At 39.7% G+C, this 22,169-nt stretch overlaps 1 protein-coding gene across 1 annotated transcript in view; it reads right to left on the reverse strand.

Moving 5' to 3' along the window:
* The window catches only part of nol6 (nucleolar protein 6 (RNA-associated)), a 124,750-nt gene that overhangs the window by 88,864 nt on the left and 13,717 nt on the right, over nt 1–22,169 (reverse strand). Inside the window, exons 3-6 of the mRNA XM_060855379.1 lie at nt 19,714–19,830; nt 10,697–10,876; nt 5,390–5,558; nt 459–593 (exon numbers count right to left, since the gene is read on the reverse strand). Coding sequence (XP_060711362.1) covers nt 459–593; nt 5,390–5,558; nt 10,697–10,876; nt 19,714–19,830 — 601 coding nt within the window. The remainder of the gene's footprint in view (nt 1–458; nt 594–5,389; nt 5,559–10,696; nt 10,877–19,713; nt 19,831–22,169) is intronic.

Here is a 22,169-nt window from a genome sequence, read left to right on the forward strand (position 1 = left end):
CAGCTCTTCAAACACTTTGCATAAACGATTTTATGATAACAGAGCACAAAGACTTAGAAGTCAGCTCATGATGGTTCCATGAAGTGTAATTCTTACAACTTTTTATCTTTCAATTTTTTATTGTCAGGTACATCAGAAACAGCAAATTTAAGTTTATTGCTTCAATCAAAAAAATCAACCAACTAATGCCTTTCTCCCCCAGGAATCAAAACAGTGCTGCTCAATATCTGTCTTGTCCAAGCTAGCAAAACTGAAGTCTTGATGTCATTTGATCATCTTCAAATTACCTATTTATCTCCCTTAGTCATCACCCATGGTAATATTTGGCACAATCTACTCAATCACATTTGCTTTTCAATATAAATAAAATATCTGGGAGGTAAAAAGCTAATTTCAGCTTTACGTAAACCATGTAATGAGATTAAAAAAAGGAAAAGGATACTTGTTACAGCACAAACCTTCCTGGGTAGATACTTGCTCCAAAAACCATGAAACTCTAATGTTGTTTCTGCTTGGATGAAAACGACTCAATTTGAAGAAAGATGCAGGAGCACAAAGATGAAGTCTTACAGTTACCAGTTTCTCATCTTTACCTAGATTCAGAGGATAAACTGTCAAAAATGCCAGTCATGAAAACACACGTCAGTGACACATGCATTTTATCTTTTAAAAGTGAGGGAACAGCACTTGCAATTTCCGCTAAGTTACCTAGAAATTAGTCAAATCTGTGCAAAAAAAAGTTAACATTTTCATCAAGAACTATATTCAGCATAACTAAAGTTGCCACAATAATTCATGTGAGTTTGAGAAAAAGGACACCACAAGAATCTAGCTTGGCTATGCCCCAAAACTGAATTAAGCATTATTGGGATTTTCCACTGTTGCTTGTGATACTTAAAGAAAGACTTATATTTTAAAAAAAACAAAGCTTTTAATAGGATCATTCAAAAGCCAGTAAATATACTATTTAACTTACTTAGAAAGTGACTAATTCTTTTGTTCATTCTTTAGGATATAGCATTTATTGCCTATTGCTAATTGTTCAGAGGACAGATAAAGTCAACCACATGAGTTTGGAGTAACATATGGACCAAACCAGGTAAGGTGGTAGATTTCCGCCACAAAAAGACATTAGTAAGCCAGAAGAGTTTTTACAACAATGATTACTTGGTCACCACTTGGCTAGATTTCTATTGAATTCCAATTCCACAATTTTTTAAAAACAAAATTCACTCATGTGAGTTGCTGCCTGGGCCAGCACTTATTTCCTGTCTGTAGTTGCTCTTGAGAAGGTGGAGGTGAGCTGCTGCGTTAAACTGCCACAGTCCACATGCTGTAGGCAAGCCTTTAGGAAGAGAATACCAGATTTTTACACTGTAACAGTGAAAGAATGGCGATATATTTCCAAGTCAGGATGATAAATGGTTTGGAGTGGAACTTGCAAGTGGTGGTGTTCCATGAATCAGCTACTGTCGTCTTCCTAGGTTTCGAAAATGCTGTCTTAAAAGCTTTGGTGAATTTCTACAATGTATCTTGCAGATAGTGCTACCACTGATACTCAGTGGATGCTTATGGATGTGGGCTGCTTTGTCTTGGATGATGTTAAGCTTCTTGAGTGGGGAATATTCCATCACAGTCCTGACTTGTGCCTCGTAGATGTTGGACAGGCTTTCGGGAGTCAGGAGGTGAGTTACTCACCAGTATTCCTAGCCTCTAACTAACTCATATAGCCTCTGTGTTTACGTGATTAGTCCATATCAGAGTTTTAGTCAATGGTAGCCAAAGGATGTTAATTATCTGGGGATTCAGCAAAGGTGACTCCACTGAATGTCAAAGGTCAAAGGTTATATCACCTTTTATTAGCGATGGCCATTGTCTGGTATGAATGTTACTTGCCACTTGTCAGCCCAAGGCTGGATATTGACCAGATTTTGTTGCATTTGAACATGGGCTGTTACGGTATCTAAGGAGTCTCACAAGTGATGCTAAACCATCCTACACATGAATTAACAATAGAGGGAGGTCATTGATGAAACAGCTAAAAATGGGTCTAAGACACGACACTGAGAAACACCCACAGATGCCCTATATAGCCAAGATGACTGACTTCCAACAACCACAACTATCTTCCTACATGGCAGTACAATTCCAGTTTGTCCTGATACCCATCGATTCCAGTTTTGCCAGGGCTCTGCAAAGCCACACTCAAAACACAGCCAGACGCAATGAAAATATGCCACTGCCTCCATCAACATACACAAACAATTAGCAGTTGTTTCTTTTCTTTCATTTCTTTCTAAAAAATCATTTTCAGTTATCGGAAATTAGGTCACTCAGGTTATTAACAGGACTTTGATTAAATGGCTTTTTTTAAGCTAACATATTTTCAGCTGTATTCTTCAAACGACACAAAATTACCACAAATATATTTATGAAATACTTTTAAAGCAATTGTTTTTCATATTATTTGTTAAAATAGTGTCGAACTGAATTGATTCAGAGCAGATGTGTATTTCCAGATATGGAAGCATGTGGAAACTAGAGAAGAAAAAAACTCTTCTGTAAACTAATGTAATTTTGGACATAAGTGGTGATTAACTCGCCGATTACTCCAAAAATAGAAACTCTACCCTCAAGGTATTTTCAATTCCATATAGTTACTGATAAGAAAAGGGTCAGTTGGGATCGATTTTTCCAATTTTCCTATTCTTGTAAAGGTTATGGAATACATCACACCGGTGACACATAGACAAAGCAATCGCTAAACACTAAATCATCAGCATGGTCAATCCACAACTTGTCAGAGATTCTCTTTCTGCTTCCAGAAGAAGAGATAAATCTACCCAAAATTTTATTTTACATAAAGAAGAAAGGGAAATGAAACAAAATTGCATTTAAACACCACCATTCACCTCTCAGGATATTCCAAAGTGCTTCAAAGCTAGTCAGCGTTCTTTTGAAATATAATCACTCATGTAATACAGAAAGTCATTGGCAACATGCAAACAGCAGCCAATGAACCGATCTGTTATAGTACAGATTCTCGTCAGACATTAGGTAAACACCACTGCTCTTTTCAAACTGACTACATTAAAGTGCTATATAAATGCAAGTTTAAGTTGTTTCTGCATTGAGAAAACTGGTTTTAAAGTGTATTCAATTTATAGGCAAATGTAGCAGACAATTTGCACAAAGCTAGGTATTACAAAGTACTTTGAGGTGAATACCTAGTTATTTTGCTCTTCGTGAAATTGAAAAGGAATAAATATTGATCTAAATACCAGAGTAACCACCTGTCACAGAAAATCATAACAACTCCGATGTGATCAAATGCCTTAATTGCAGCCTCTATATTGCTTTTAGTACTTCCTTTGCTCTGATTCAACACTAACATCCTTATTTTTTTCTCATGAGTCAAAAAATTATGGGTTTTGTATTCATTGGAGTTTAGAAGATTGAGAGGAGATTTAATAAAAACGTACAAGATAATACATGGCTTGGAAAGGGTGGACGCTAGGAAGTTTTTTCCATTAGGCGAGGAGACTAGGACCCGTGGACACAGCCTTAAAATTAGAGGGGGTCAATTCAGAACAGAAATGCGGAGACATTTCTTCAGCCAGAGAGTGGTGGGCCTGTGGAATTCATTGCCACAGAGTGCAGTGGAGGCTGGGACGCTAAATGTCTTCAAGGCAAAGCTTGATAGATTCTGGATGTCTCGAGGAATTAAGGACTACGGGGAGAATACGGGGAAGTGGAGATTAAATGCCCATCAGCCATGATTGAATGGCGGAGTGGACTCGATGGGCCGAATGGTCTTACTTCCACTCCGATGTCTTATGGTTCAAAAGCAAAATACGAGGAATGTTGAAATTATGAATATAAAACAGACAATGCTAGTAAATCATGTTTAAGTTTCAGGGCAGTCACCATTTCTCAAAGTTTTAATGAAAGGTCATCATACTGAGACTTTAATGCTATTGTTCCCTCAATAAATGCTGCTTGGCCTCTGTATTTCCAACATTTTCTGTTTACCTTTCACTGAGGGTTGAAACCTTACTCCAGAGATTTGAGGACAATCTAGGCTGACATTTAGTAGATGGGTGATGGAGTGTTCTTCTGTGTAAAATGTTATCTTTTAGATAAAATATTAAACCTAATTTGCCCCTCAAGGGCCACTAGTGCTCCAGCGTGTCACAGCTGTTGTTCTGATGATAGATTTACACCCAAAGCATTAACTTCTCTGTTTCTGACACAGATAGTTACTGATCCATTGCCTGCTTCTAGCATTTTCTGTTTTTGATTCTGGGGTATCAGTATCATATTTTGTTCATATCTCAAGGAGTCTCAGTCCAAATTACTAACAGATAGAGTTCAGTTCTTTCAAGAAATCTATGATATTCACCACTATGAAATGCAGCTGATGCTAGTTTATATTAATGCAAACAAAATAAACAATTTCAGGCCCTCTTGTGGGACACTGGTATTGTCCCTAACCCTGGTTTAAGTCCCACCTGCTCCAGAGGTGTGTAATAACATCTGTGAACAAGTTGATTAGGAAAATAAACACTAACAGAAAAGGGGACAGTGGGGTAGTTGATGAGAAAAACCTTGCAATTATTTAGCACTTTACATGTCCTGGGGATATCCATTTAGAAGCAAAGAAAATTGAGATACTAGAGCACTGTTGGGACCAGTGAAATCATACTCTAAGTATTGGGGTCATGGTCATCAGTGGGGGGAGGGGCAAGGAAATTGGAAAAATCATAGCTCAGCAGAGAAGGCTGAATAATTATAACTGTGCATTAATATAAGTAAAGCTCTTAATCAATCAAGCACTTCCATGTCATAATTAAAATTGTTACTGTAAAATACCACTTGTGCTGTGAAATGCACAAATTTGGGTTATTTCTACACACCTCCCTGCTCTCCCCTTGTCCCACAGCCACTACTGCTAAACCCTCAAAATACATTACAATCATCTGGTCATAACGCTAACTCAACATCACTACAAAAATAAAAAGCACTTCCAAATTTGTTCCCGTATATTCCCTGAAACATCTTGATGCAATATATGCAATTAACTCTAGCCTGAATACTTTGTTGCTCGCAAAGACAATCAGATCAGCCAAGTGTTGATGTTCTCAGGAGAGGTCACATTAACCTTCACAAATCTGTCCTGACAAAGTTCCCAATGAAAAATGAGGCTAGGTTTAGATTTTCTGGTTCCATCAGATGGCAGCCCATCCATTTTAAATAAGACGTAGTTAGTTTTAGGATCTGAAAATTCAGTGGCAATGTGTGCTAACTGGCCGCTTAAGCATCTACATCATTCTGTTTTAGTGCAACATAAGGGCTACTCCATGACAATGTTTTGATAAAAACAATAAACCTTGTGGAGATAGATACAAAATTGGCTTCAAGTGGTTGCTATTGAAGTAGCCAAACTTTACACATCCAAAGAGCTCATTCTTGGATAAATGACAGGCAATGTGAGCCAGGTAGAGTGCACGTTTCCTGAGGTAGCGCTGGTTAAGGTAGTCCTTCGCCTGGAGGATTTCCTGAAATGAGAAAGTTCAAGGTCATTTTGGAAAATATCCCATCCCTCAGATTTCAACCACATCAGTTTTTTTATACTTCCTTTTGCCTGTTTTTGAATTGCATTGAGCCATATCTAAAGATATCTGTCACAGTTGAAAACAGTGGAATTTTAATAGCAATCCCATATCAAATTCAATATCATTCTTTACATCAATTAAGTGTCCATTGCAATTTGCTCCTCAGCAATTTACAATTTCATTCTCACTGAAAACCTTCACGATAAGTTTCCTCAGTGGTTACAAAATGTGACAGACCAATGAGGCCTTGGTCTCACTGAGATTTGATTTCCAATGATGTGTCACTGTGTAGTGAAATTAATAAAGGTAAACTTTTATTTTGCAACTAGTTTATCATTTATGTTATCTTTTTAACCCCCTCACTTCTCTTGAGTAGATGACATCTCAAAATGATGAAATTAGGTTCAGTTCTGTCAGTTGAATAATTTATCTAATCAAACAACTGTTTGCGGCTGTTACTTCTCTTTCAGCCAATTGATCTACAATATCCACTTTGAAGGGTAGAATGATCTATTCACACTCCGAAGTTCATTTGCCAGAGTTGGTAAATTCAGCTTGGAACAATTGCCTCAGCAAGGCCGTGTTTGCAGTGACTTAAAGCATCGCTCTGTAAACCATTAAGATTCTTCCAGTCTTTTAAATGGACATGTTGAAACGCAAGGCGTTTCATTTGGCTACGAGGGTGGCATGGTGAACAAAAAAGAGAGGATTTTGGAATAGAGACAATGAAGAGACAAATAGGTCTCAAGTCTCATCTTGGGTCAGTTTGAGTTGGAAATTTTTTTCACTGAAAACATATTCAGAACAAATGTGTCTGTCATCTTTTCTAGAAAAGAGTTTAGAAAAAACTTATTGACTTGGTGGGAGATCAGAATGACGCCATATTGATATCAACAGCTGAAGCAATAACGGCACATCAGGAATCAGTTCAAAACATGCACAGGAAATAACAATGAAGCACACACAACATGTCACCTTTCTCAAACAAAACCAAAAGAACTGTACTTGCTGGAAATCCAAAACAAAAACAGAATCAGAAACTACTGGAGAAACTGAGCATGTCTGGCAGCATCTGTGGAGAGAACACATCTGTGGGTGCCATGGTAGCTCAAGTGATTAGCACTGCTGCTTCACAGCGCCAGGGACCTGGATTCAATTCCAGTCTCACCTGGCTGTTTGTGCTGAGTTTACACGTTCTCCCTGTGTCTGCATGGGTTTCTGCCAGGTGTTCCAGTTTCTTCCCAAAAGATATACACTCGAGTTGGACTGGCCATGCTAAATTATCCATAGTCACAGAGTCATAGAGATGTACAGCATGGAAACAAACCCTTCGGTCCAACTCGTCCATGCCAACCAGATATCCCAACCCAATCTAGTCCCACCTCCCAGCACCTGGCCCACATCCCTCCAAACCCTTCCTGTTCACATAACCATCCAGTACTAGCCTCCACCACTTCCTCTGGCAGCTCATTCCATACACGTACCACAGTGTTCAGGTTAGGTGTATTAGCCATGGGAAATGCATGGTTACAGGGATAGAGTAGAGCTAGAGTCTGGGTGGGATCCTCTTTGGAGCATTGGTGAGGACTTGTTAGACCAAATGGCCTGTTTCCACACTGTGGGGATTCTGTAAAGAAAGCAGAGTTAACATTTTGGGCCCAGTGACCAGTTATGAAGAAGGGTCAATAGACCCAAAATGTTAACTCTGCTTTCTCTCCAAAGATTCTGGCAGACCTGCTGAGTGTTCCCAGCAATTTCTGTTTTGTCACCTTTTTTTAATTCATTCCTGCTGTCATTACCTGGAACTTTGCCCCCTTTTCTGATATTGAAGCTCACTATAGTTCACATCATTTAGCTGAATCAGAATAATATTATGCAACATGACAGAGATCACTTAGAATTTGCAAGTGGTTTCCACAGACCCAATCCTGCAGCTTCAGCATCAGACAGTGTTAAGATTCATATGTAAACAAAAACGACACCATGAAAATCAATAACAGCTCATCGAAATATTTAAAACCAAACCACCTTTAAGGGCCCCAAAGCCGTTGCCTTCGCCAATCCAACTGCCTCCCTAATGGCATTGTGAGTTGACCCACAGCAGGTAGACTGCAGCAGTTCAAATAGGCAGTTCACCACCATCTTATCAAGGGCAACTGGGATTGGACAATTGATGCTGGCCAGCCAGCAACACCCACATCCCAAAAATGAATTTTTTTAAAAATCCAAATGTCTAAGCAAAGGAAACTTCATATGATTGTTCACGAAGAGTGTGCACAATATTGAGGTAATTTAGTCTCCATCCAGTTGGAAGTAAACTCAAAAGTTAGAGGGTTGTGGAGACCAGAGAGGGGCAGAATGAGACATTGCCTGCCACCTAATGCCAACTTGGTAAGGCTCACAGACAGAAAATGTCCATAAAAACAGTCTCATCCCACCAGTGGGTGGAGGAATGTGTGTGCGCACACGACTGTGTGGGTGTGTGGGGGGGTCAGAGGTAAGAGACAGATGGACAGAAATTGACAAGCAACCCAGTTAGGATAATGAACAACCTAGTTTATAGGAGCAAAAGGGGACAACGGGGGCTGGTGGGGTTGGATTCCTCATTTGAAGACATTCAGCCAAGGATATAGGACCAGGAAGGAGTGTTTGCTGAGACACACATGTGCTCTACTTTAATCTTTCTCTATCTACCTCATTAGCAAATCCCACCCATCAGTCTTTCACCAGGAATCTCATCACAAACCCCAATGAGGACCCAAGTGCAATACTAGCAGTATGCAAATGTGATACTGCCAGAAATAGACAGCTCCATGCCTCAAGCTACCCAAAAGTTCACAAGATTATGACATTCATCCTACTAGAGAAAGAGAAGAAATTAAATGTACTTCTGGCACATGGAAACTTTAATGGTCAGGATGAGTGGAGGTCAGGTCAGTGAGAGCAACACAAGCTGTCGACAGAGGATGTTGGGTCTCCCTCCTATCACATTAAATTCATCCTGACCCCATCAGAAAAACAGAAATGCTACTAAGAACTCAGAGATGTACAGCACAGAAACAGACCCTTTGGTCCAACTCGCCCAAGCCGACCAGATACCCTAAACTAATCCAGTCCCATTTGCCAGCACTTGACCCATATCCCTCTGAACCCATCCTAATCATATACCCATCCAAATGGCTCTTAAATGTTGCAATTGTACCAGCCTCCACCACTTCCTTTGGCAGTTCATTCCATACATGCATCACCTTCGGCATGAAAAAGTTGCCCATTAGGTCCCTTTCAAATCTTCCCCTCTCACCCGACACCTAAGCCCTCTAGCTCTGGACTCATGAAAACGACCTTGTCCATTTACCCTATTAATGCCCCTCATGATTTTATAAACCTCTAAAAGGTCACCCTCAGCCTCAGACTCTCCAGGGAACACGGCCCAAGCTATTCAGCCTCATCATATAGCTCAAAGCCTCCAACCCTAGCAGCATCCTTGTAAATCTTTTCTGAACCCTTTCAAGTTTCACAATATCCTTCCTTCAGAAGGACGACCAGAATTGCACACAATATTCCCAAAGTGGCCTAACCAACATCCTCTATGGCTGCAATATGACCTCTCAACTCCTATACTCAAATGCACTGATCAATAAAGGAAAGCATACCAAAAGCCTTCCTCAGTATCTTATCCACCTGGAACTCTAGTTTCAAGGAACTATGAACCTGCACTCCAAGGTCTCTTTGTTCAGCAACACTCTCCTAGACCTGACCATTAAGTGTATAAGTCCTGCCCCAATTTGTCTTTCCTAAATGCAGCACCTCACATTTATTTAAATTAAACTCCACCTGCCACTTCTCAGCCCATTGGCCCTATGACCAAGATCCCATTGTACTCTGAAATAACCTTCTTTACTGACCACTATTTTGCACACAATATTCTTAAAGTGGCCGAACTAACATCCTCTACAACTGCAACATGACCTCTCAACTCCTATACTAAAATGTACTGATCAATAAAGGAAAGTACCACCTATTTTGGTGTTATCTGCAAACTTACTAACTATACCTCCTATGTTCACATCCAAATCATTCACGTGAATGATGAAAAGCAGAGAATCCAGCAAAGATCCTTGAGGGCATACCAGCAGACACAGGCCTCCGGTCTGAAAAGCAACCCCCCATGACCACCCTCTATCTTCTACCTTCCAGCCAGTTCTGTATCCAAATAGCTAGTTCTCCTTGTATTCTAAGTGATCCAACCTTGCTAACCAGTCTATCAAGAGAAATCTTGTTGAATGCCTTACTGAAGTCCATATAAATCATGTCCACTGCTCTGCCCTCATCAATCCTCTTCATTACTTTTTCAAAAACTCAGTCAAGTTTGTTAGACATGATTTCCCACATACAAAGCCATGTTGACAATCCCTAATCAGTCTTTGCCTTTCCAAATACATGTACATCCTGTCCCTCAAAAACAATGCGCCCACCACCAATGTCAGGCTCACCATCTATAGTTCCTTGACTTTTCCTCTTCCACCCTTCTTAAATAGTGGCACTACATCAGCCAACCTCCAGTCTTCCGACAACTCAACTGCGACGATCGATGATATAAACATCTCAGCAAGGACACATCCGATCAGATCCTAGAGATTTATCCACCTTTATGCATTTTAAGACATTCAGCACTTCCTCCTCTGTCATATGGACATTTTTCAAGATGTCACCATCTATTTTCCCACGTTCTGCATCTTCCATCTCCTTCTCCACAGTAAACATTGAAGCAAACTACCTATTTAGTATTTCCCCATCTTTTGCGGTTCCACACATGGGCAGCCTTGCTGATCTTGGAGGGGTCCTATTCTATCCCTCATTACCCTTTTGCCCTTAAAATGTACTTATAAAAAATCCCTTTCGTTCTCCTTAATCCTATTTACTTCTTTTTTTTAAGAAAGTTTGGTTTGGAAATTGCTATGTATCATGATGAGTGGTAGATATTACACTGACCAAATTAAATGTAAAGTCACTTTCAATATTAGAACTCAAACGGAACAAAGCTGAAACACAGACTACTCCTGAACAATGAAAAAACTTACTGCTGGCATCGTAACAGCAATATCCACATTGATCTCCGGCTTGATGCAAGTACCAAGTAAATAACTACCAATAACGTTTACAGAAGCAGGAGGTAGAAAATGGAACTTCCCTTTAATATTGTATGGTACTTGAAGAAAAGGAACTTTAATGCCTTTTGGAATCCAAGATTGGTCAGTAATCTGTTGGAAAACAAAAGTGATCACAATAAGTTTATCTGGAACATGATACCACTTTATCAAATCACATCAAAGATCGGTTACAACACCCCATGAACTATGCTATGGCATAGTATTATGAAGGTCACATTGTGTGACCCTTCCAATATGGTACTCTCATGGAAATGTACTACAGTATTAAATTTACTAGCTGTTGGCCCGCAAAGGAAATCTTGATCAAGCTTCCCTCTCAGCCAATTTCAGGGCGATCTTGCACAAAACACCACTAGTAGGACAAAAAAAAATCTGTAACCAGCCAATCTCCAAATCCAAATTCCATGAGAAAGTGAATAAGTAACCAGCACATCTCCCAAAAGGAGCTGACCATCCAAAAAGCACAGAACTGCACTCCCCATTGAGAAGGGAAAACATAAAGTCAAAGTCAACAACAGTGAAACACAGTCCTCAACCAGTGCTCCTAATTCAATGATCCTATCAAGAGACACTCATTCCCTCTACAGATCTGTATACAACCTCCATGTAAAATAGTGTCATGAACCACTGTCAGCAACTGACTTGCTCCAGTGTCCCTCAATATTTTAATTGATTTATCTCGAGTAAAGAATAAGGAAATACTCTCCCTTTGAAATAAAATATTCATAACCTCTAGTGATCTGATCTTTTTCATTAATAATCAAGGAAGAGTTTTCTTATTCTTCTCAATCATGGTTTCCTCCCTAGAATGTTTTCAGGGAATATGCTCCAATTGTAAGCTGCTACAGTTTCAATATCCAATTACTTGCCAGATACTCATTCTCAGAGTTCCTTTAGTGTTCCTATTATTGTAACAGGTCTCTCATTTAACCCCCAATGAGCTTTATATCCTATCCTAAAACAATGAAAGCAGATTATTTTCCTCAGATCACGTTTAAGTTCTAAACTTTCTGCTCCACTATTTTGTCATCCTTTTGTTTGTTCCTAAAACCAATTTACTTGTGAATTCCCATATGACAACTCTGCGACATAGCTATGTGAAATATCATAGCTATCTAGCAGAATTACTGCCTCTCAGTTTTGATACTGAATACTTAACTAAATAATTACTCAGGTTCATTGGAATGCGATTTTGGAACTGTTCCTTAACAATAATTCCCTCATGTTGTCAAACTTTATCCTCTAACTACACTGATCCCACAGCATTTCCTTTCTCTTCCAAATTCTACAAATGTCCAACTAGGAGAAAATGAGGACTGCAGATGCTGGAGATCAGAGCTGAAAAATGTGTTGCTGGAAAAGCGCAGCAGGTCAGGCAGCATCCAAGGAGCAGGAGATTCGACGCTTCGGGCATAAGCCCTTCTTCAGGAATGGCTTCGGGCTTATGCCTGAAACGCCGATTCTCCTGCTCCTTGGATGCTGCCTGACCTGCTGCGCTTTTCCAGCAACACATTTTTCAGCAAATGTCCAACTAGGTTTATTTCTTATAATCCTAAATTTTAATTGATCAAAAACGAGTTTGAGTATCATTCTTCTAACAGTTTTACAGTCATCAAATGGGTTTTCTGGCAAAGTGACATACACAGTATTAGCAGTACATGGGAGATGGAAAGTTTTCTATTTATATATATTTTTTTTTCAAAGCTTCGATTTGAGTTTTGGTCTGTGTGTTGGAAGGGGTTTAATAATTAACTTGCAAGTGTTTCTGCAGCTGAGGTGATTTGTTTTTCAAAAACAGTGGGCTAGAGACCAGACTATTCTCCCCCAAAATATATTACAGAGATACCCAGAACCTAATTTTATTTTATTTTAAAAAGACAAGTGTAAGATTCTGGTGACACATATGATTCGATCCACCACCAATCTTTAATGAAAACACACATTCTTATAATATAACTGAAATGCAATAAAATGAAGAATCAGTATAACTTTATTGACATATATTTTATTCTGATATAACACGACAGTTCCATTCCCATGCTATCCCACGTTATAAGAAAACTGTCTAACACTGGCACCATTTAAACAAATGGGACCAGAATGCTGTTATAGCCAATATAGCTAAGGAAAGTTCCATGTTCCACAAATAACAGCCTAAATTCTTCAATCGCATTATAGCCAATTCACGTTGAAGAAACGTGCGTTATAGCTGAACCGTCTGTACTTAACAAAACGACATATTCTTTAATCATCAACTGTTCCAATAATGGCAACATCCCATAAATATACCCTTTGGCAAAATGCAATGTAGCAAAACAATTATTATTCTCACGCGCTGTCTCGCTCCAGTCCAGGAGGAAAGAAAATCTGCCCCTTCCGATTCCTAAAAGGAAAACTAAGACTTCAATCAAGCAGACTGCAAAAGCTCGGAGAATGGACAAACAAGTTGGCACATGGAATACAATGTTGGGAAAATGTGAGGTATGCATTTTTGTCAAAGGAATAGAGGCATAGATTATTTTCTAAATGGTGAAAAAATTCAGTATTCTCTAAAGCACAAAGGACTTGAGAGTCTTAGTTCAGGATTCTCTCAAGATTAATATGCAGGTTCAGTTGGCAGTTAGGAAGGCAAATACAATGTCAAGATTCCTTTTGAGGGCATGAACACAAGAGCAGACATGCACTGCTTAAGCTGTGTAAGGCTCTGGTCAGAGGAGAAAGTGAGGACTGTAGATGCTGGCAATCAGAGTAGAGTGTGTGGTGCTGGAAAAGCACAACAGGTCAGGCAGTATCAGAGGAGCAGGAGAATAAACATTTCAGGCATAGGCTCTTCAGCAGGACTTCATAACACTGGTCAGACCACATTTGGAATATTGTGAGCAGTCTTAGGTCCCATATGTAAGGAAGGATCAAGGAGAATTTCTTCAGCAAGAGGGTGGTCAATACTTGGAACCGATTACTGCAGAGGACTGTGGAAACCCAATCATTGATTGTTTTTAAGATAGAGATAGAAAGGTTCTTGATTAGTAAGGTGATCAGGGGTAACAGGAAGGCAGCGAGAGAATGAGGTTAAGAAACATTTTAACCATGACCAAATGGCAGAACAGACCCGATGGGCTGAATGGCCTAATTCTGCTCTTATATCTTATGGCCTTACAGAACATATGCTTGATGATAGCATTTTCTGGTGTAAAGCCAATCACTGAACCCAAGAATCAGAGCCAGGAGCAAGATCATTAAGTGAGAAACTATCTCAACTGTGAATGAAGTGACCACCGATCAGTCAGATGTCAAATGGCCGAACTCCTCTACCATCAAGTTAACTCCATTCAGAACAGTTCCAGGGGAGCAGTGACAAGTATTTTAAGTTTCAACGAACTGGAAACTTCTGCCACATTTCAACTCCAATTATTTAATTAAAACAGTTGCCTTCTGTTCAATATAATCTGTTTCCACCCAGTTAAGCACTGGGATCTTAGTAATTCAGGCTTATTTTTTGTCTGTTTCTTTCTTTCTCAGCAATATTCAAAAACATTTCATGTTGAGCCACATTATTAAAGGTCATGTTTAGCAGAAATTTAGCAATCCAGACAGATTGCCCCTTAGCAAAGACAGGAATCCAGTTAGAATTGAAATCTCAGATTTGACATTGCACATTTAATCTACTCAGATGGCCTTATTCCTTTTCTGTATATATTAAAACACACATCAGTTCATTCTAAATTAACAATCACTGATTCTCCACCCTGCCTGACAAAATGATAAACGATGCTCTCTATTCTTTCTCTAAGATTGGAATTATAATTCTAATATGCTGCTTATTAGATCATTTTTCCTAGAAATCTCCAGAAATAAGCAGTTCCAGAAAAACCAACAGGTATTGTAACCTACAGACATCTCACAGAAAGTGTCAGATAAGGGAAGGAGTTAATGTTCCCTGAATACTTGTACATATAGTCATTTGACAATACAGAATTTAAGGATTGCTGAAAAAAGGCATTTTGTCAAAGCTTTTCACCTTGCAATCAACAGGACAATTCACAAAAATAGCAAGTGAAGATAGGGCCATGGAGCATGGCTAATTAATGCTGTTTGACAGTCAACAGCCAGTTTTGATTTAAATTTTAAACCATGAATCTGATTAGTCATGGTATTATCCTGAGAAATGAACCAGGAAACTGAGATGAAAGATATCAATCTCGGACTCATGTCATCATCGATAATCACAGGTGAGGTGCCAGAAGACTGGAGGTTGACAAACGTGGTGCCTACTGTTTAAGAAGGGTGGTAAGGTCAAGCCAGGGAACTATAGGCCAGTGAGCCTGACGTCGATGGTGGGCAAGTTGTTGGAGGGAATCCGGAGGGACAGGATGTACATGTATTTGGAAAGGCAAGGACTGATTCGGGAGAGTCAACATGGCATTGTGCCTGGGAAATCATGTCTCACAAACTTGATTGATATCTTTGTTACGTTTCCAAAAAAAGATTGATGAGGGCAGAGCAGTAGATGTGATCTATATGGACTTCAGTAAGGCGTTCGACAAGGTTCCCCATGGGAAACTGGTTAGCAAGGTTAGATCTCATGGAATACAGGGAGAACTAACTATTTGGATACAGAACTGGCTCAAAGGTAGAAGACAGAAGATGGTGGTGGAGGGTTGTTTTTCAGACTGGAGGCCGGTGACCAGTGGTACAGTTAGTAAGTTTGCAGATGACACCAAAATTGGAGGTGTAGTGAACAGCAAAGAGGGTTACCTCAGATTATAACAGGATCTGGACCAGATGGGCCAATGGGCTGAGATGTGGCAGATGGAGTTTAATTCAGGTAAATGTGAGGTGCTGCATTTTGAGAAAGAAAATCTTAGCAGGACTTATACACTTAATGGTAAGGTCCTAGGGAGTGTTGCTGAACAAAGAGACCTTGGAGTGCAGGTTCATAGCTCCTTGAAAGTGGAGTCGCAGGTATATAGGATAGTGAAGACGGCATTTGGTGTGCTTTCCTTTATTGGTCAGAGTACTGAATACAGGAGTTGGGAGGTCATGTTGCGGCTGTACAGGACATTGGTTAGGCCATTGTTGGAATATTGCGTGCAATTCAGGTCTCGTTCCTATCAGAAGGATGTTGTGAAACTTGAAAGGGTTCAGAAAAGCTTTACAAGGATGTTGCCAGGTTTGGAGGATCTGAGCTACAGGGAGAGGCTGAACAGTCTGGGGCTGTTTTCCCTGGAGCATTGGAGGCTGAGGGGTGACCTTATAGAGGTTTACAAAATTATGAGGTGCATGGATCGGATAAATAGGCAAAGTCTTTTCCCTGGGATCGGGGAGTCCAGAACTAGAGGGCATAGGTTTAGGGTGAGAGGGGAAAGATATAAAGAGATCTAAGGCGTAACGTTTTCACGCAGAGGGTGGTACATGTATGGAATGAGCTGCCAGAGGATGTGGTGGAGGCTGGTACAATTGCAACATTTAAGAGGCATTTGGATAGGTATATGAATAGGAAGGGTTTGGAGGGATATGGGCCGGGTGCTGGCAGGTGGGACTAGATTGGGTTGGGATATCTGGTCGGTGTGGACGGGTTGGACCGAAGGGTCTGTTTCCATGCTTACATGTCTATGACTCTATGTCACTGAAGTATGCAACCTATTTCAATTGACTGCTTTTGGCAAAGGAAGGAGATACATTTGTTTCCTTTATTCAACCTCCTTTGCTGAGCGCAACAATCATTTATCTTTTTTTTCGCTTAAGACTGTGCTCTCTTCAATAAAACTATCGTTACCCATATCTACTGTCTTAGTCTGGAGCCAATTATAAGACTTGCTTTTAATTCTCTGCTAACCCTGAGAAAAATAATAAAGACAAAATCACATGGGTAAATCTTATAAAAACACACAGTATGATAAAACAAACTTGTTAGGGTTTGCTTGAGGCATGAAGGATTTAACCCAAGGCAATGGGCGTTAACTGATGTCTCATATCCTCAGGAGTGAATGCTTCAGGTTTCTCAGTTCTCAGTGTCTGGACGTTTCTCTCCAGTTTAGTGTTGTCACGGAGTGGCTCCAGATGAGAGGCAGAGCGTAAGAACTTTTTCCAATTCTGCTTTCACAAACTCAGGCACCAAACAAAAATTTAAAAAAGGGCGATGATGCTAAACGCACATAAAGCTCTGACAGAGAAGGCTTCTCGGGTCCTTGATCGGGTATGAAGAGATTTAATCGGAATACCTCCAGGGAGGAAAGATTTTAGCAAACAAATTAGGCTGTAGAAGTCGTCGTCGAATGTCTTGGGGGGAAAAACAGAGTAAGGGAGAATTGACAGAAACATACAAATTATGGCAGGTTTAAATAAATCAAAGAAGTGTGGTCTCATTAGCTGATGGTACAAGGACAAAGAGACACATGTTGATCTTTTTTAAAAGTCATAATGACCTGGATCTTGTAGATTATGAAGATGGTGCAAGTGGGAACAATGGTGTTATGAAAAAAATTATATGGAAACAAGCAAGGCTATGGCAATACAGCAAGAGGCTGACGATTGCTCTGCAAAATGTCGATATGGACTTTGTAAATCAAATGGCCTGTGCATCATTATGACTTCATAAGACAATGAGTGGGTGATGGGAGGTAAAGAGAAGCCACTGCTCGAGATCAGCAAAATCCGAAAAAGAAAAACAAAATACGGATAAGTCTCAGTGGACTACATTTTTTTCTTAAATTCATAAATGGTATGCAGGTGTCACTAGCTAGGCCAGCGTCAAATGCACAACCCTACTACCCAAGAGGAAGTTGTGGTGAGCGATCATCATGATCAACTGCAGCCTATTTTATTTAGGTAGACCCACAATGCTATTAGAAAGGAAGTTTCTTAACATTGACTTTCACAATAGTGGAGGAACAGCAATACAGCTCCAAATCAGGATCATGAGTACTTGGAGGGATACTTATCGTGGTATCTCCATGTATTTGCAGCTCTAATCCTTCTATATGGATGAGATTGTGGGTTTGGAAGCTGCTATGGAAGGAACTAAGGCAAGTCACTGCAGTGCATCCTGTAGGTGGCACATACAGTAGTCAATGTAATCACGAAGGGAGTGAACGATCAAGTTGGTAGATGGAGTGCTAATAAAGCAGGCTGCACTGTCTGGATGATGTCAAATGAATGGAGTGTGGGGGCCGCATTCACCTAGGTAAGAGAGAGATATTTCACATTCTTGACTTATGAGTTATTGATGGTGGACAGGTTTGGGGGAGACAGGAGTTAATTTCCAAGAATTGAGCCTCTGACATGCTCTGTACAGTGTTTATGTCACTGGTCCAGTTTAGTTTCTAATCAAAGATAATCCCCAGAATATTGGCAGTAATGCCATTGCATGTAAAAGAATGGTGGTCAGATTCTCTCTTCGTATGGATGGGAGTTTCCTGGTATTTGTTTGGTACCAAAGTTACTTGCCATTTGAACTTGGACTGTATATAGTGTGCGAGGACTGTATATAGTGTGCACATTCACAAGCACATTGCTGGTCACTGCAAAGCAATGAAACAGCAGCTGCTGGTTACAAAGATGATGTTACCCACATAGTCACAATGACAAAGCATTGATAAACTCATGAAAGTATGCATTACAGTGCAAGAGCAGAAAAAAAATTACAGTAATTTTCAATAGCCGTCGATTTATATTTTTCTCCACCACTATGTCACCACACAGCCTGAACACGGCCTTGCCCTTCACCCCTCATTCACTCTAAATTCCAGGACTAGTCCCTGCTCTGAGCAAACAGCTTCTTCTGAAAATTTTCTTGAACTGACCAGGGTCAATATTAATCCAAGTCTTTGGAAGGACAGGTGTCTGAATCAATGTTTTACTGGATGTCCACTGCTCTTTACTTAGAGGAAACCTTTTGAACTTTGTCCATCATATACAGGCAAGGGAGTCTCTAGATTTTTAGACCACAACTTCAAGCAAATTACAGCCTCTCATCAGGAATCTGATAATATGTGTAGATTTGGGAATGTTCACTTCTGAAATCTACATCATTAGTTTTCAACCACTGAAGGAATCTTCCCCAGCATAAATTCTCAAACAGGGTTTTACCTCAGGGTCATCCACATCAAGGTACTGATTAATCCATTTCTCATTGAGTTGTAGACTCAAACAGAATATATAAACAGGCCATTTAGCCCCATAATGTCTTTGTCAATGACCAAACACCAAACTACCCTAATCTCATTAACCTGCATTTGGTCCAGAGCCTATTGTGCCCTAGCATTTTAAGTATTTATCCAGATGCTTCCTATATGTTACAAGAGTATTTGCTGCCAACACCTTCTCAGGCAACAGGTTCCTTAATTGTATGGCCCCCTGGTTGAAAAGAATTCTCATATCTCCTCCAAATCACTAGCTTCTCATCTTAAACTTATGCCCTCTGGTCTAGGACATGTCTGCCATGGGAAAAGATTCTCACAATCTACTCTGTGTATGCCTCTCATAATTTTGTATACCTCAATGAGAGGTAGGGTCAGAGGTCCCTCTTTACAGACTTCTTTATATTCTAATCAACCTGTTCAAACTCACTATCACACACTTCCAGTGCAGGTGATACTTGAACCCAGGCCTCCGGGTCCAGATGTAGGAACAATACCATTGTGCCATAACCCTCCCTATACAATCTTAAGAAGCTTAAATAATCCTGAAACATCAACAACACAATTAAATAACATTGGCGTGAGCCACATGTCAGGAGATTAGAGATCATAAGATGAATTCAGCAGAAAAACATAAATACGATTTAAAAACAGTTATACTTATATATAGTCTATTTTGTTTGAGTTCAGCTCTTTTGGAGCTGGATGGATGACAAAATTACAAAACAAATGCATAATGTACAAACTACACAAATATGTTATATAGTTATGCAAATCCGGTTTGCTTACATCGACTTTCTTAATTTCTGGGATGGTGTTGAGAAGATTCTTCACGTCATGTAGGAAGCTATCAATAGCCTTGCGTCTTTTCTCCTTCAATTTAACTTCTTTTAGTAGTTCTTCAACCTATAAATATATCACAAGTAATCTTGAAGAAAATAAAAAAAAAGACATCTAAACATTTTTCTACATTTCAATTAAGATATCTCCTTCAAATTCCCAAATCTTGCAATGGCTCAATGGTAATTGCTCTCAAAAGGAGTTATACTCATGTCACAGGACCAAGTTTAATATCTAGAAGTTCAAGGGTAGGGTAAAAAAAACTGGAAAAGGAAATACCCAATATCTCCCAATTCCGGTGTGATGCAAATGATCAACTATATTTATCTTAGAGCTCAGGTTTGAACTTAATGGCATATGAATTTGAAGAGGGTCTATGAAGAGCTCTAAGTGCTTCTGAGAGAGAGAGAGAGAGAAGGGATGGGATGGCGGAAGAAAGGCCGGGAGAACAGAAATGCATCAGGTGGCATATTCCAAAATGAAATTGTAACTTTGGTCAAGAGGAAATACCCATAACTCAAAGCAAGCCTTTTGGATTTGGCATGTTTGCAACATGATTCTAGATGTACAGAACAGTTGTTCCTAGGGAAGGGATATTGTTTAGAATAGTTAAGAAATAGATTACCTCAGTGTAAAGAGTTTAGTTTGAAGGTTCGAGACCAGAAGTATTTATTAAAAATCTGAAAGGGTTATTTGAAACTGCAGAAATCTAAGCAAATATTCAAGAACGAGACAATCAGAATTCCAAGACCAGGGAACTGAAACCCAAGGGAATTTGGTCTCTAGCATTTTAGTACAATAAAAGGGGTGACATTAGGATTAATGAGACTGTCGTTTAAAATATATTTCAAAACGTTTAAACTTGTGTAATACGTGAACACTTTAGTTTCTTTCTATTTTAGTTTTATTTGTTTTGCATAATGAACTTTCATTTTGTTGCTTAAACTGAATCTGTAACTTTTCATGCATGTATTTCACTGAAAAACCACTACAGTAAAACCAAACAACAAACAAAATATGATCTATCAAAACAGATTTCAGTCGGAGATTTGATTGATACCCGTTTTGAACAATTAATAGCAAGCTCGTTCCAATAATTAATACCTGCCACACCTCAAGAAAGCTTCAGAACATTTACACAACATTTTCTTCCCTAGAATAGTGGCCAGTTGGCAACTGAGAAAATAGGACCAGGTAGAGAGAGGCTTTCTAGCTATGTGGACACAATGCCCAGTCGATCATAGTTGATTTTGCAAAGGTTTTAAGCTCATGCTTGTTGAGCTGGTTTCAAGAAGAATTCTAGTGTTTGTTTGGCGTTCCTCCCATTGAATCCAAAGCATGCAATGGAGGTACAATTTGTAGAATTTCTCCAACACTTAAGTCACCAGTACACTGAAGGTCTCAATGCAAACAGGAGTGTGGTGACAAAAAATGCGCTGGGCGCTAGGGACCTCAGTTCATTTGCAATGTCTTTGTTGTCTAAGATTTGCTGCAGTAGTTTGTATAAAGCTGAACTGAGACAGCTGATCTCGTGTTGAATCTTGTCTATGGGAGCCTGTTGAGAGAGGTGCCTACCAAGGTACGAGAATTGATCAGTGTAGACCTGAATCTCCTCTTAAACAAATATGCGATGTGGAATTTTTGACTGATCATTTCTGAATTGAAATGAGTTTTGTTTCAGCATCATTCAAGGAGATACTTAGACTATTATCTGCAGAATCGAAGAGATTGAATGTGGCTTATAAATCTGGTGATGAGTCAGCAACAACACAGCAATCACCCACCTACAAGAAGGTATCTGTGGGGTTCTTTATCATGTTTAAAGGCGGTGAGTATCGCTGACTTGTCCAGTATTTATTGCCCAGAAGGCAGTTATGAGTCATCTACATGCTGTGTGTCTGGAGTCACATTCAGGCCAAATCAGGCAAGGATAGCAGTTGCCCTCCCTAAAGGACAATAGTGAACAAGATGGGTTTTCTTGACAATTGGCAATGGTTTCACTCTTAATTCCAGACTTGTATTGAATTCAAATTCCAAATTTCCGCCATGGCGGGACTTAAACTCAGGTCCCCAGAACATTACTGGGTCTCTGGATTAATACCCTCGGGATAATATCACTGAGCCCACTGCCTCCCCTGTTCAGTTTAATTTTGACATGGAGGCACCTAAGGTTAAACAGTTTTCCATCTAAGCAGTAGTTTTTTTCTCTAGTCATTCATGGCATAAGGGCAACATTGGCTAAACGGAATCATAGAATCCCTACAGTGTGGAAACAGACCATTTGGCCCAACAAATCTACACCGACCCTCTGAAGAGTAACCCACCCAGACCCATTCCCCTAACCTATTATCCTATATTGACCCTGACTAATGCACCTAAACTACATCCTTGTACACTATATGGGC

This window comes from Hemiscyllium ocellatum, chromosome 1 (genome assembly GCF_020745735.1).
Source record: "Hemiscyllium ocellatum isolate sHemOce1 chromosome 1, sHemOce1.pat.X.cur, whole genome shotgun sequence".
NCBI classification, from domain to species: Eukaryota; Metazoa; Chordata; class Chondrichthyes; order Orectolobiformes; family Hemiscylliidae; genus Hemiscyllium; species Hemiscyllium ocellatum.